The following is a 15,170-nucleotide window of genomic DNA, read 5'->3' as shown; positions in this document are numbered from 1 at the left end:
AAGCACCTTTCAGGTACTGGAAGAGGGCAATAAGGTCTCCCCTCAGCCTCCTTTTCCCCAGACTAAACAACCCACTGTCAATCCAGTGCCCACACTGAAACCTGGCTGGTTTAGGAATTGCAGCCTGACACACTGCCTGCCACCAACTCCTGTGCGCAGGGGAAGCTCTTCTGTGTCACTTCAAGTGCCACCGCGTGTGCTTTTATCACCTGAACTGCTGGCGTATTGTGCAGCACTCACCAGGAGACAAGCTCTGCAAAACCTGGGAGGTGTCAATCTCCTTTGAAATTTAACCAAGTAATGTGTTTTCTTTTAAATAACTTTTTTTTTTCAATCATATCAGGAAAAGAAAGGACCTGTTTGCAAATAATAAATATTTTAGAAGCTATTGCTGGCAGTTTGGAATATGCACTGTTGTGGTTTGTTTGTTTGTTTGTTTTTAATTAAGACCTGACTTTTAAATGAAAGAAAAGCATCAGAAGAACCTCACAGCGGTGCTCAAATGAGATAATGGCAAATATCAAAGCAGCTATCCGTCCTCAGAGTTAAAAGGCAGAAGCATCTAACTTTCTGTTGATGGTAACAAGGATACACTATGAGGTTTCACGTTTGTTCCTTGTTACAAAACTGCTAATTCAGAAGGAATTTAAGAGTGTGTTGCCTGAAGCCACTATTATGAAAAAACCCTACAATACAAGCAGTTTTGAGGAATGTAGAATCAAAGCAGAAGAGATGATAATACATGTGGCCGTGACACAGAAGCAGCTAGAAGATCCTGAGCATTGCTCATCTCTCAATATCCGCACTGTTACTCCTTAGGAGAACATGTATGCTAAAATACTGACTTCTCTGTTTAATTATTTAATGCAGTGCATGGAGCGAATAGTGAGTTTTCTTAGCATTTCTTATGCTGTAACTTGCAGGAGGTTGAAAAATCCTGCTTGTGAGTAAAACAGACAGTACTTTCACTGACAGTCTTCTTCATAGTGATTTTGTAGCAGCTAAACAGTGACAGATTTTCAACCTGCCTTGATATGGCTAAGTATTTCAGTCTAGACTACAACAAAAGCACCCTGGATTAGATGGTAATTGGCTGGGAATGCTGTCATTCCTGACGCACAGTTTCTAGCCTAAACAGTCTTGAACTTTGCCTTTGGGTGTCCGGAGGCAAACAGGCTGACATTTTCCACTAGACTGGAAGAAATGTGTTGCAGAGCCAATGGTTTTTCTCCAGGGATGTTCACTTTTCGGGTTTCCTCTTTCTGAAGGAGTATTAAGGCCCCATCAGGGCCGACTGATGACGTTGCTGAATAGTTGCATGTACCTTATAATAAAGGCTTGCTGGGTTAATGTCCAAAATTTCAGTCAAACATGTTGGTTCATCACTAGAGCTGACCAACCTATAATGTTGCTATGGACAACAATGCATTTGTAGAAATTACAATAGAGTAGTTTCAGAGTCTTAAGAATGTATAAGGTCCCTCCTCTGGTTAACAAAAAGTCCAGGCTTGTGGCCGTGGAAGTTGAGAAGACAGCAGAATGAAGCTGAATCGAAGAGATCCTGTTATGTTCTCATTCACTGGGCATCATTTTCTTTTTTTCTTGTGAAGCTGCAGGAATCTGCATATGCTGCCCTTCCTTTGGTATTACATGGCTACTTGTGTGAGGGGATAATTTCACACAAGAGGTTTTCCTCATTCATCAGGCTGACAGTGTCTCGCTAAAAAAGCTTTTCTACAGCTGTGACTGTCCAAAGGAACATCAAACACAAATTGTTTTAGAAAAAGCAGGCAAAAAGATCTCCTTAGTTATACCAGCTTAGACTCCTTAAATGTGTTTTCAGGACACAGATTCAGTGGTAATTTTTTCACAGTATGTGATTTTTATTGTTTCTCTTTATGTGTGGAAAACAGCAAACAGGCATGTTGGATTTCCATATGTGGGTGTGCTTGTGTCTGCTTCTATATACAATGCTGTTTGATTGTTGTCTACCAGTAAGTTTAGGAAAAATAGATGTTTTCTGAACTTTATCTCCAAGGTTTGTTTCCCTTGGTGTTATATCTCCGAGTACCCCCTCTCCCCTGTCAAAGTTTCCTAATCTTCACTTAATAATGCAGTGTGTTCGTAAAGATACCAACTTCAACTAACTATTATTTATTTTCCATTTCCTGAAATACTTCTATTATAGGAAACACGATTTATCTCTGGGAGTTTTTACTAGCACTGCTTCAGGACAAAGCTACGTGTCCTAAGTATATCAAATGGACTCAAAGAGAGAAGGGCATTTTCAAACTCGTAGATTCCAAGGCCGTGTCCAGGTTGTGGGGAAAACACAAAAACAAACCTGACATGAATTATGAAACAATGGGTAGAGCTCTCAGGTATGTGCATTTTTAATAATAGACTGCCTTTGTTGCCACGGTGTTTGCATGCATTAAATGTCTCATCTAATTTAATTAACAACGCTAAAGAGTTCTGATAGATTGGTAAATGAAGGACTTCTTTTAGTAAAATAAGTCAGCTAACTAAAAGTAACCCTTGTTAACTTAAACCCCAAATCAGTCTCCTTCAGTTCCAGCTTGGATGTTTTCAGTGCTGCCATCAAACCCATATCTCACAGTCACCCCCAAAAGTGGAGGCAGAAGATTCCAAAAGCAACAAAGCTTTTTCATAAAGTTTGACTCTCCTTCCTCCAAAAAGTCCTGAGTTTATCTGTAGTAGAATTAAAGAAATTATTCGTTCCCATAGCAAACGATCCAGCTCTCAGTGGAAAATACAGTTTTGGAATGAAAGTCTGCATGAGATTCTGTCTGCTTGTGTGTACAGTTTTAAAACATCTTATTTGATGGGAGTTTATTCCACATGCAGGAGAGTCTGTGCAAAATAAGTATAATCCTGTGAATGTGAGTGATGCAGGCTTCAGTCTTACTTGCTGATTGATCATTGTCTGGCTGAGCAGCTGTGCATTTCTTTCCTTTCTTTACACCTCTCATCTCAATATTGTATGTATTTGTAAATATAACAGGAGAACTCTACTTCTGTCCTGTTCTCTGAGCATAATTCAGACAACCAAAACGTTGTCTCGAGGAGACATGGGAATTTTATATGACTCTTAAGGAGTGTTAGATTATAGCAGTATTGCCAAGTCACAGAGTTCTTACTGTTCAGTGTTATCTCAGGTTGAAATAAAAGGGCTGTAAGACATTAAAGAGCTGTTTGAGTTAAAAATGTGCTACTTATTTGGCCATTCCTTTGTAATCAAGAAATGAGGTGTTGAAAATACTATTTTAAGCCTGTTGTTTCTTGTTAGTGCTGATCTTTTGCAACTATGGGTTTTTCTTTTTCAGCTTGCTTTGTTTTTTTCTTTATTTGGTCTGAAAACAGTCTGTAACTTGATGTATGTATGCTTTAAACAGATATTATTACCAAAGAGGAATACTGGCTAAAGTAGAAGGTCAGCGCCTAGTGTATCAGTTTAAAGAAATGCCAAAAGATCTCGTCTATATAGATGATGAAGATGCAAGTCCTAGCACTGAATCATCAGATTCAAGTTTGCTCTCAACTCCTGTGGCCAGTCGAAACCAGACGAGCAGATCTAGAGCATCTAACACAGGAACAAAGGGAGGATCCACCACAGTTCTAAAAACAGGAAATTCAAAGCCTGCGAAGCTTAAGGAGCACGTAGAAGTTGTACAGCAGCAGACACCTGGCTTGACTTCAGAAGTTTTGAGGACAATGCAGTCTACGCAGCCAGTACATCCCACTCAACTTTTTCGGACAGTTCACGTAATGCAGCCATTGCATACCCTCACAGAAGGACACGCAGCTGTAACCAGTAACGTTCCAGATGAAACATTAAATCCCTCAGTTCAGAATATAAGGTAAGAAAACGTAAGGAAAATAAATGTATGAACAGTAATCAATTCATTGGATGGTGGGTAGGTAGTCTACATTCTTTATTGGGCTTCAAAAAGCTTTCTTCTCTCCCGGCTGGATTTCAGTGAAAGGCATTCTGTGCAGGTGACCCTGGGAATTAATTGGGAGTTTCTACAGCACTCTTTAACATCTACACTCCTCTTTGGAGGAGAGGAGCACTTATTTCCTCCAAGAATTAGACCTGGTGCAAATCCTTTAAAGAGGAAGAACATACGACTTCTATTTAAAAATCACTATTGTTGGTCCTGTCTTGCAGCAGGGACAGTATTTTCATGGCTCTGGTTTTTCACTGCTTGGTGTCTTTGCTTTGAATTTACATGGTATGGTTAGAAGAACCCATCAGAAAGATTTGCCTTCTTGCTTCTTAATTCTTTATATTGTAAATCTTGTCATCTCTTTCATCTTTTCTATTGTCCCCAATTAAAAGGGGAAAACTCAGTTATGTACTTCAGCATTTTATTGCTGCTGAAAGAGCTGGTTCTTCTTCCCTTCATGGAATGCTGAAATTACATATGGTAATTCTGGAACATAAGAGTTTCACAAAACCCTCAGGATATGATTCAGGAGCTGCACATTCTTAATGAATTAGGAGCATTCGTTGTTGGTTGTTGTTGTTATTTTTTCCCCTTGAGATTTGCTTTGTTACAGTCACTGTTTGAATGGTTATCATTTTATACTTCAAAAAGTCAAGAATGTTTTCTCCTTCTCCCTTCCTCTGTTATTTCCTTTGAAAACTGCATCCAGAGCCACCGGTAGATCTGTGAGTATCTGGGGTTAACCACAGAATGTCGTCAGATGGAAATAACTAAAGGCATTAATGAGATCAAATAATTGTTTAGCTTCTAAAGAATACCTTTAGCTCTCTCATCTCTGCTACTATGGACTGTAAAAGCCAGTCAGTTATTAAAGCTGTTTGTAAATGAAAGGAAGATTGATTCAGGAAAATCCTGAATAGGAGTATCAGATGGTTTTTCAGCTACAAGAGCTAAAGCTGCTTAGATCAGCCTTCAGTGGCACATAAAGCTGATGAGAAATGTTTTAGGAGATAACCAAGTAGCTGAAACTGAAGAGTTTCCATTTATGTGGATCAGCCTGTGATTTCAAGGCTGATAAAGGATTTAATTGCCCATGATTTGTAATAACGTGGGTAGGCAAGTAACTGAGGCAACTACTTAACTAGGTAAGAAGTGAAAAGAGATGAGTTCAGGTATTACTGAAGCTATGCAATGTCATTTAAGTTGGGAGAAAATTGCTATTAAACATCAGTAGGTAAAGAGTGTGGCAATTTACGGAGTTAAATAGCTCTGGGCCATACATCTACATTAGGTTATACATCAAAAACAATGCCAACTGGATGGGTAGTTATATTGATACATAGATCTTTCTATGTAGTTACATAGATAGCAATAAAAAAGGATAGTAATAAAAAGACTGAAGACCTGTTAGACCCAGTTAGATAGGCAGGCAAGCAGACCTTAAGACATGGAAAGCTGCAGAATGGTGTGATGCCAACCTGTTGCATTACAGAGTGAATTTTTGGGCAATATGGAAAGGCTATGGGGGAAGGCAGTAGATGATGCACATGTGAAGTTTGAATGAAATAAAAGCTGGGGAATCCTTCGAGTTTTGTACCTCTTCAGTTGTGTTTCTGTTGTGTTGGTAACTCTTTTTTTCCCATAAATCTTTCAGCTGTGTATTTCCTAGCCATGATGACAGTGTCTCAGGTGAATGGGAGAGCAGGGGGTTCAAAGAGACCCATTGATTGGATCTTTCCAGTGCAATTAAATTACTGAATATTATAGAAATATTGTTTGTTGGGAATGGAAGTACAAAGGTGTTTGAGCAGTGAGACTGAAAAATAAAGCAGTCTTTTTGTCCATGCTTTTAGCCAGGATAGACTAAGGTGCTGATAAATCCAGGCTTCAGAAATGCAGTTTGTAACTTATATTTTTGCTCAGTTTCACATTACAAACTTAAAATCCTTTGGGCCAGATGGAAAGGCATGTTGAAAAATATAGGAGCTGATATATTAGGTCTTGTTTTATAGTAAAGCTAAAACAGAGTAACTATCTTAGTTTTGTTTGCTCAAGCAACTGTAGCCTCTGGCAGTTGAGTGTGTTTGTTCAGAAGAGCTTCAGTGGACAAACCTTGTAATGGATGCATTCCACTTGTAGGAAAGTGCTTGTTGTTACCTTACTGTCATTTTCTAAGCCAACTGGAGGAGAAATAGCAGCAGTCATTGCTACATCCTTTTTGGAGGGTGAGGCACACGGATAGTTGAGGTCATTAGGGAGAACAGGAGAGCAAGGCTTGGGAAGGTTCCCCAAGAGCTTTTCCAACACATCCTGGTTAGTGGTCAGGCTCTGCTGTGAGACTCAAACATCTTGGGCCCAAATAATTTATCTCCTGTAATGTAGCCTCCGGAGTTTTATTTGTATGAACTTTCTTTCCTTCATTTAAAGAAATGTTCTTCCCTCTGCAGCAATTTGTTTCTGTCATGTTGAGTGGGGAAACAATATTTATGATTAACCACATACTGTAGAGAATATATTGAGGGCTTTTGAGGTTAAAACAATTGGCTTCTTAACAAGTAACCATACCCTTCAGAGAAAAAGTCTGAACACGCATCTTCTCTGCTAAGGTACTTGTTAAAAGAATCGTGTTTGAAGAATGCTGTGCAGGATTTGTGTCCTAATCCCTCTGTGTGCCAGCTGGCATTGCCTGGCACAGAGCTGGCAGTGCCTTCCTTTACAGCTGCTCAGAGCTTGTGTGGAGTTCTGTGTAAATTGAGCACAGAAAGGCTATGGTTAGAGCTAACCCAAGCTTGGGAGATAGGGCAGGAGCAGGGTCAGGTTTTGCAAACCGGCTTTCACTGGTCAGGATGGACGTCGAGTATCTCAGATGGGAACATTTAGCACTACAGACTCTCAGCTCTTCTGCTCTTCTTGGTGTATATAAGTGAAGTTACTGAAGTTTCCAGTTGTGTCACTGAGAACTGAGTTTGGTGCCCCATGTTTCCAGGGATAAGACAAAGAATAGAATGCCTCTGTGGATGAGTATTCTGTTTCTAAGCTTTTCCAGTGACCTGGCTTTTCAAGGCAAAAGAAAGGCTCTTTGAATGCAGTGCCTGTAGAGTTGCTCTGTTTAAAACAGGGTAACTCAAGCAGGTCGTTTGCTTTGCAGGGATGTGTTATTGGAGTCATTCTGTTTCAGCTTGGAATTCAGTGGCACTAAAGCAGGCTCGGGATTCAACTTCACGTTCATAGGGGTGTAAAGAGCATTTCTGCTGCTACTCTAAAAACTATGCGTCTCCTGAAAGGCGGAGGCCTCACCTTGTCTGCATAGTTTAGGACATTATGAGGTCTATAAGTGACCTGGGTTTGAGCCACTGAATTGCACTTTTATATGACTATGGCTGTAAACAGAGAGACCTTTAATCTGGCGTGGCAGTGATTTAAGATGGAGTGTCTTCTATGTAGTGAAGAGAATTTGTTACTAACAGTTCAGAAAGGATGAGATTGTGAATTTGCAGTAATTTAAGATGCTATGTCACTATTCCATAATGACTACATGGGACATAGCTGAATTTTCTAGCTAGCAGATCTGTATAGCAAGGAACTTCCAGTTAACTGGCTGCAGAGAGCTCCTGTGCAATGCATGACCAAATCCAGGTTCTAAACACAATGTTTCTATCCAAATTCAGTTTATTGTTTCTGTTTTTTTTCTGTATTTTCAAGTTGTCTTTGTGATAGCTTGGACAGAGCATGTTAGAAGACCAGTATCCCGACTCTGTTCTGTAACTTGGGGAAAAGCTAATACAGACCACAGAGGACCGGTGGGATAATGCTCTTTGTGTTCACTTCTGAATTGGAGAACTGCTACTACACGATGAATCAGCCACAGCTCTCATCTTGACCTTTTGGCAACCTTTGGGGTAGAAAATGTTGCAGTAATTCATCCTGAAGGTGACACAAGCATGGACCACAGTGGCAAGATCCTTATTCAAGAGGAGGAGGAAGTAGCTGAAGGTGAATTGTGGTTTTTCTGGCTGTGAGCATGCTGTGTAAGAACAGTGATGAAGCCATCAATATGCCAACACGGTGGATTGTCCCGATAAGCAGAGGGAATTACCTTTGAAAGTCGTGTCTATGCCAAGCAAACACACGCTTGGTGCTATTGTTCCATAGTCTGTTTCTGTGTCCAGGCTATGATGTAAACTAACTATTGTTGATCTGACTTGCAGCTATGCTGATGCTGATAAAATACACAGATTGGTCTAGCATGAATTTATGAACACTGCAAATGCAATTACGGCTGCTAATCAAACAGAATGTTTTCTTTATCTTGTGTCATCTGTAGATGTTAACTTGTATAAACCGTGCAGTGAATGTCACTGTTATGTTCTCTAACAGTACTTTGCATCCTATCTTTATTCACTGTGTTCGAACTAACCGTAGAGGCACAGAGAGGCAGCCTGGCAACATCTAGTCTTCACTATCTACATTCTAGTAATCAATCCTTTCCCCCAAAAAAGAATGCAATTCAAATCTGCACATCTGCTACTGTTGCAGCCCACCAATCTTGTGCATTTCTTAGAGGTATGCTGAATAAAAACCCATCACAAGTGTCAAGTCTTGGTAAAAAGTTTACTAGAGGTCTGGTATTTGATGGGGAACATGAGCAAAGGGATGTGATAACTGGAAACATCTCCTGCAATTGTGTGGGGGTTCTTTCTTTGTTTAACCAGGGTCAGCGCACATGCTTTGCCTCTATTTGCAGTTGGATCGAGGGTCTATAGGAAACTCATTTAGCTCCAAGAGAGAGCATTTGTTGTTATAACAGAGTCAACGTGGCAAAGACTTTGGTTATGGCTTTCCATTTTGATTTGATCGTCCTGCAGCTGAGAAGGCTTACTACAGTTTCTGTTGTGATTTCTGTGGTAGTAGGAAGAAGGCTGCTTATGTCAGATAGGATTTTAGCTCTTTTTACGTGTACTTGGCACTGTCAAAAGAGGTGGGGTTGTTACAGGTTTCTGGCAGTGGGAACATTTCTGAATATTAATTCAGTTGAGTTAGGTCTTCTGCCCTCATGATGTAACAGATTGCCTTGTCCAGACAAAGAGCTAGACAAGAACAGGCAAGCTCTGCCCTCATTTAGGAGAAGGCTCTGTAAAGGTTTTACATTAAGACATCAGGTACCTTAACTGCCTCTCATGGACTTCTGTACCTTGATTGGTAAGCAGCTCCCATCTGCATGGCACTATAAGAAGGCCCAGAGGCTACATCTGTGGTGCTTTGGGATGAGGTATTTACAAGGCTTGATGGCTCTTTGAGTATCATATAAATGAGTACAGCTGGGGAAGGGTTTGCAGTGAAGGTTGAATTGATTTGGCCAAGATTTCCTATGCTCACATAGAAGAGATTGCCTCTTGGCTCAGGCATTTGAGGTTCTAACAAGCACACCGCACCCCTTTGCTTCCCTCCTCTTCCTAGGCTGATTGAATGAGTTGTTTGTAGCCAGTGAGTTGAACAAAAGAGGAAAGTCCCTGGAAATTGGCCCATTTATCTCAAGGCCATCGTTTCCCTATATCCATCCATACATGGAATAATGTCTGTGCTAGGAAGGGAATTCTCTTCAGTGCGTTTCTTAATGTTGCCTTGTTTAATCCTTTTTGTTGTACTGTGAAATACTTTGTTCACCTTGGCTTGTAGCTTCAGTGTTGTTTTGTATCTTCTTTCTTTCTCCATTTCGTATTTTTTTTCCCATAAATTACCATGAATAAACTTGTTTTTCCTTCTTGTCTTTTAGCGTTTGCTTTTTTCCCACTATTTAGCCCTTGATAATCTAATGTGGCCTTGCACAACTCTTCACTGTTAACAGAACCAAATGAACCAAGAGGTAGATTATCATTTCCAGCCAGACTTTGGGACTTTTGCCATTTTTTTTTCTCAGTAGTAACCAGGCTGTTTTGTGTCGATGTCAAAATAACTGCAGTATGCTAAGAAAATGCTTTAGTTCTGCCATTTCTGAGCTGCTGTTCCTAGTGCTTTGCAGAATACCCTCAGCAGCGGTTAGATCCAGTTCCCTGTTTTTGAGGTCACGCTTTGCGACCATGTAACAGCTGGACTTCTTTGTTTCTACTGTTTTATTTCTACTATTTTGTTTCAAAAGAAAACAGCTTAAGAACAAGAAAGTAGCTCTGAAGTACCGCTTGCAGGGTAGGCCAGCACAGGCTCCCAGCATTGGCTGCTGCTTTACAAAGTTGTAACTACTGATTTGACTGTAAGAGTACTTCGTTCTTCAGGCTCAAGTAGGTTGCATCATGGATGAAGAAGCTGGTGTGGTATCCGTGGTCTTAGTGAAATACTTTCCGTGTTTTTCTGATGGCAAATGCCAGTTCTTAACAGTTCCACTTGCGTTGCTGCTTCCTTGATGGAGTTTTATTTATGTGACATTTTGATTTTGCTGCAAGCTTGAATAACTCTGGTAGTTTACGTAGTGTTTAAAGAAGCCATTGGGTGCCCACCTGCGGCCCTCTGCAGACGTGGTGAACCTTAGTGATGTAGTTCTGAGCCTTGTGTTTTAAGCTCAGTTGAGTGCATTTGCTGCACGGAACCACTTAGGAAAGAAAGAAATGATCGCTTTGGTGCTTCATCTCCCAGCCAGCCCGTTTTCATAAGCATCTTCTTTGTCTTGTCTCCAGTTGTATGAAACAGGAGCTTAAGATTGGGTTAATTGACTGCCCCTCTGCACTCTAGCCTCAGCAACATTGAATTCTGTGCCCCATATATATAGTCTATGTGATGAGATGTGCATGGGAGCCCTGTGGGCTACCATTTGTTTTTATTTTGCTATAGCAGCAGTCCTGGCTACCTCTAACTTCCTCATCTTTTTTGAGGAAGAGAAAGCTACAGGTAGGGATTTTATTTCTTTTATTACAGAGCCACACAGGAAGTGGGGAGAGGCTGATCTGCAGCAGGGTGCTAAGAGTGAAGTGCATTGAGCCTGTTACCAGCTGGGTTACTGGAGCTGCTCTTGCTGGGGACACCCTTTGGAGGTTGAGCTGAAAGGGAACTGGGAAGTACTCTGCAAATATTTCTTCACTTGCTTGTGCTGCTGCAGTGAGGAAGTGCAGCTCTGTGTGAGGCTGGAATAGCAAACAGTACTATCTCAAGCAGTGCAATCTGCCACCTGTAGTTTCAGCATCCCATAGTTCAGCCCGTTCTGGTGAGGTCTTGGTTATGACTGTGATAGTGACTGTGATCCTTTTGGACTGACTACACTCAGCCTGATCTGACAGGCCAGTGGGTAAATGCTGGAAAGAAGGATTTCACAGAGCTGTAAAAAACAGGCACTGCATGGGCAGAAGGGAGGCTGCGTGGTGGGTTGGAACAAGCTGTGGTTGGATTTCAAAGCAGTTATATACCCTTAGCTTCCTTATTCCCTCCCTTCACTAGAAATTATTTGCTTCACAGGGAGCGCACTGTGGCTTTTAGATATTTTTTTGGATTGTTTAAACCCAGGTCTGTCGCATGACTGCAGTGTGTGTGTTTCAGCCACGTCTCTAAATCATCGTTTTCCATTGAAGTGTTTGTATACATCAGTGATTTTGCTGCTCGTCATCTAACTTTGCTCTCAACATAAATACGGAATGTGACACACGGGTCTGTCAGCCTGAAACTGATGGAAGGATTCCCAATTTAAACTTATGTTTTGGAAGCAAATTCTGTTCAGCTGCTTTAGCAGGAGTGCACAAGTCTGGCAAGGCAGTGAGCTGTGTGTCCTTGGAGTCTGAGGAGGTCCTGATAAGCATCACCAATGCAGTGTAGTTAATTCTGCATATAAGTAAACACACAGAAAGATGTTAGGAGAACTGAGGGCTGATTTATGGATAGTTTGAGCTGGGTACTATGTGAAATTAATGGCAGAGGTATTTTGGGCCACACTTATAGAATCATAGAATTACCCAGGTTGGAAAAGACCTTGAAGATCATCAAGTCCGACCGCAGCCTAACCAGAACCCTTACTCTAACAACCCTCTGCTAAATCATATCCCTGAGCACCACATCCAAACGGCTCTTAAACACATCCAGGGATGGCGATTCAACCACCTCCTGGGGAGCCTATTCCAGTACCTAACTACCCTTTCTGTAAAGAAGTGCTTCCTAATATCCAACCTAAACTTTCCCTGGCGCAACTTGAGGCCATTTCCCCTTGTCCCATCACTTGTGATGTCTGTTGATGCTTGAGAAGGAGATTCTGGGTAGAGTTTCCAAGTTTTCTCATGACCTACCAGCTGTCTCAAAGGCAGGCAGTTCATATCAGTTATGGCTGTATCACTCATGCAGGATACCTTCACTTTGTGTCAGTGAATTCAGGGGTCGAATCCATTTTTTGCTTTATTAGTGAAGTGGCTGCTTCCCTTTTGCAGTCCTTAGATAAATGAAATGTTTCTGATGTCATTTTCAATAGTTAATCTGTATTCTTAAAAACTCATCGCAGATGCATTCTGACCTTATAATCTTTTCTAATCTTACTAGGACTTTACAGACTCCGACCCAAGTTCCAGTGGTTGTTTCTCCTGGAAATCAGCAGCTGCATACTGTAACACTCCAGACGGTGCCTCTTACTACAGTGATAGCCAGCACAGATCCAACCTCCGCGGCAACACCCCAAAAGTTTATTTTACAAGCCATTCCTACTTCACAGCCCATGACAGTCCTTAAAGAAAACGTCATGCTTCAGTCTCAGAAGCCAGTCTCACCTCCTTCCTCAATTGTGCTGAGCCCAGCACAAGTTCAGCAGGTTCTCACCAGCAGCGTGCAGACAATTTGCAATGGAACAGTTAATGTGGCTTCGTCTCCATCCTTTACTGCCACCACCCCAGTGGTAACTATTTCACCCAGCAGTTCACAGGTGGTTGCTCATCCATCCGGCACAGTGATCACTTCAGTTATTAAAGCGCCAGAAACTAAACAGATTGGGGTGCAAGGAGTGCTAAAAGAAGATGACGGTGACAAATTAGATGATCCTGAGCAGTCAGAGCAGAGATTCCAGCAGCAGCCGTTTGTGATGGTAGTATCCAGTTCAAATAGTTTCCCACCTAACATACAAGCAAAGCAAGAAAATGAGCCATTGGAACCCAATTCATATTAATAAGTTTAAAAAAAAAAAAAAAAGACCCTGTGGATGATTATTTTCATAAATGTGATGGGACCTTTTCAGTTTTGTATATATATAATTTGATTGAGAAGCAAGATGTTACGAAGCTACATTAATTTCTGCATTTAATTGTTAGAGTTCATGCTTTAGAACAGATTTTGATTTTCTGTTAATTGCTAAACGTTATGGTAAAGAAAATTGCATATTACTAATGTTTCATAATACAGGCACAAAGAAACGTGCTCTTTATGTTATAAAGACGTCATTCTGAGGATGTTGGCCAAAGTTCCAAACTTCTTTCTTACTGTATGTTTTCAGTCTGTTGCTGATTTACATTGCAATAAGATTATTATAACCTTTTTCTGTTTAATCCGTATGTGCATCACTTAGCTTTTCAAGCAGCAGTTACTTTTCCTTGGACGTTCTCATTCCATGTGTATGAATGCTTATGACTATCTTTCATACCAGTGAATTACATCAATTTTACCCATTGATAACCAGATATCCTCTTGCATTGTTTTTTTTGCAGCAGCACAAGCTCTTGTGTGTGCAAAACGGAATATACACTCCTATTGAGAGTACACAAAACATTTATTCCAGTAATGGACAATGCCATGTCAATATTTTATAAGAAAACATCGGATATATTTAATTACAGAAGCTAACAGCATCACTACAGGTGCTAAAGTTTCATGCCATTTTGTGACTATGAAGCTTAACAATCTTGCTTTCTACTTCAGATTATTTTGTAAGGACGGGGAGGGAGGGGGGAGAAAAGAATATATACGATTTATGCAGATATTCTGAGATTAATACTGCTAAGAGTTCTTTTTGATTGTAAATAATGTACATTCAATAAGCAAGTTGTTTTTTTTTTCAGCTAATTTGTTTCCATACAAATTTTTGATAGAAGAAAATAAGATCATTATGTTTAGAGGTTTAATATTATATGTATTCATATTACAGAGTGAATTTGTATTTAAAGACAAATTTTTAAATGATGGAGCCCCTCTGAACCTTTGGTTCTTGCCTTTTGTATTTTTAATTGGTTTATTATGAAAATAAATCAAATGGAAAAAAAAATGTTTATTTTTTTCTACACTTATTCTGAAATGCTTTTGGATTATTACTGTGGTTTTGACGATCATTGCGTGTATAACCAAAATACGCTGAGAAATAGGACATGATTAATGGATGTGCGTTGGTGGTGGGACTCTGAGCAAATGAGCAATGCATGAATCACTTCAGAACAGACTTGAACACACCCTCTGTGCTGTGGGCATGTGGTGACATGGTGTCCTTTGAAACAGCAGCACTGTGTGCTTTGGGAGCTCAAAGGAAAGCTGAAGTGGCCTTCAACTCACAGAGAATCACAGAATCACAGAATTATTAAGGTTGGAGAAGACCTAGAAGATCATCTAGTCCAACCATTACCAATACTTCCCAGCTAAATCATATTCATCAACACCACATCCAAACATTTCTTGAACACTCCCATGGTCGGTGACTCCACCACCTCCCTGGGCAGTGCATTCCAATGCCTGACTACCCTTTCTGAGAAGTAATACTTCCTAATGTCCAGCCTGAATCTCCCCTGGCGCAGCTTAAACCATTCCCTCTAGTTCTATCACTGATTACAGGAGAGAAGAGGCCAACCCCCAGCTCACTACAACCTCCCTTCAGGAAGTTATAGGGAGCTATAAGGTCTCCCCTGAGCCTCCTCTTCTCCAGGCTGAATAATCCCAGCTCCCTCAGCCGCTCCTCGTAAGGCCTGTGCTCCAGACCCCTCAACCAACAACTCCTCCTTTTCTATCACTTCCTAATATGTTATAAACAGCCCCATGTTTCATTGTGATCTTGGGATGTTGTGTAGCTCAGAGAGGTGTTCAAGGCCAGGTTGGACAGGACCCTGGGCAACCTGATCTAGTAAATGTGTATGCTTGGTGGCCCTGCCAGGCAGGGGGGTTGGAACTACGTGATCCTTGAGGTCCCTTCCAACCCGGGTCATTCTGTGATTCTGTGAACCTCACTACTAATGTTCTGTCACTGGAGGTGGCAGCAGCTCAGTCTAG

The 15,170-nt window shown here is 40.9% G+C and overlaps 1 protein-coding gene across 7 annotated transcripts in view; it reads left to right on the top strand.

Annotated features, from left to right (window-relative positions):
• Positions 1-13,629, top strand: part of ELF1 (E74 like ETS transcription factor 1) — a 70,927-nt gene extending 57,298 nt beyond the window's left edge. For 6 of the 7 annotated variants that reach the window (XM_015851715.3, XM_015851703.3, XM_085536096.1 and 3 more), the window contains 3 exons: positions 2,189-2,381; positions 3,417-3,881; positions 12,477-13,629. In XM_015851715.3, the coding sequence (XP_015707201.2) occupies positions 2,189-2,381; positions 3,417-3,881; positions 12,477-13,092 (1,274 nt within the window). In that variant the 3' untranslated portion in view covers positions 13,093-13,629. Of the gene's footprint in view, positions 1-2,188; positions 2,382-3,416; positions 3,882-7,673; positions 7,965-12,476 lie in introns of all 7 variants that reach the window. The other variant, XR_014942090.1, reaches the window with a different exon arrangement.
• Positions 13,630-15,170: the final 1,541 nt, after the last annotated feature.

The sequence above is a fragment of the Coturnix japonica genome, chromosome 1 (assembly GCF_054131305.1).
Source record: "Coturnix japonica strain WE chromosome 1, WE-NBRP24, whole genome shotgun sequence".
NCBI classification, from domain to species: Eukaryota; Metazoa; Chordata; class Aves; order Galliformes; family Phasianidae; genus Coturnix; species Coturnix japonica.
The sequence above is the reverse complement of the archived record's forward strand: the minus strand, read 5'-3'. Positions and strand labels throughout refer to the sequence as shown.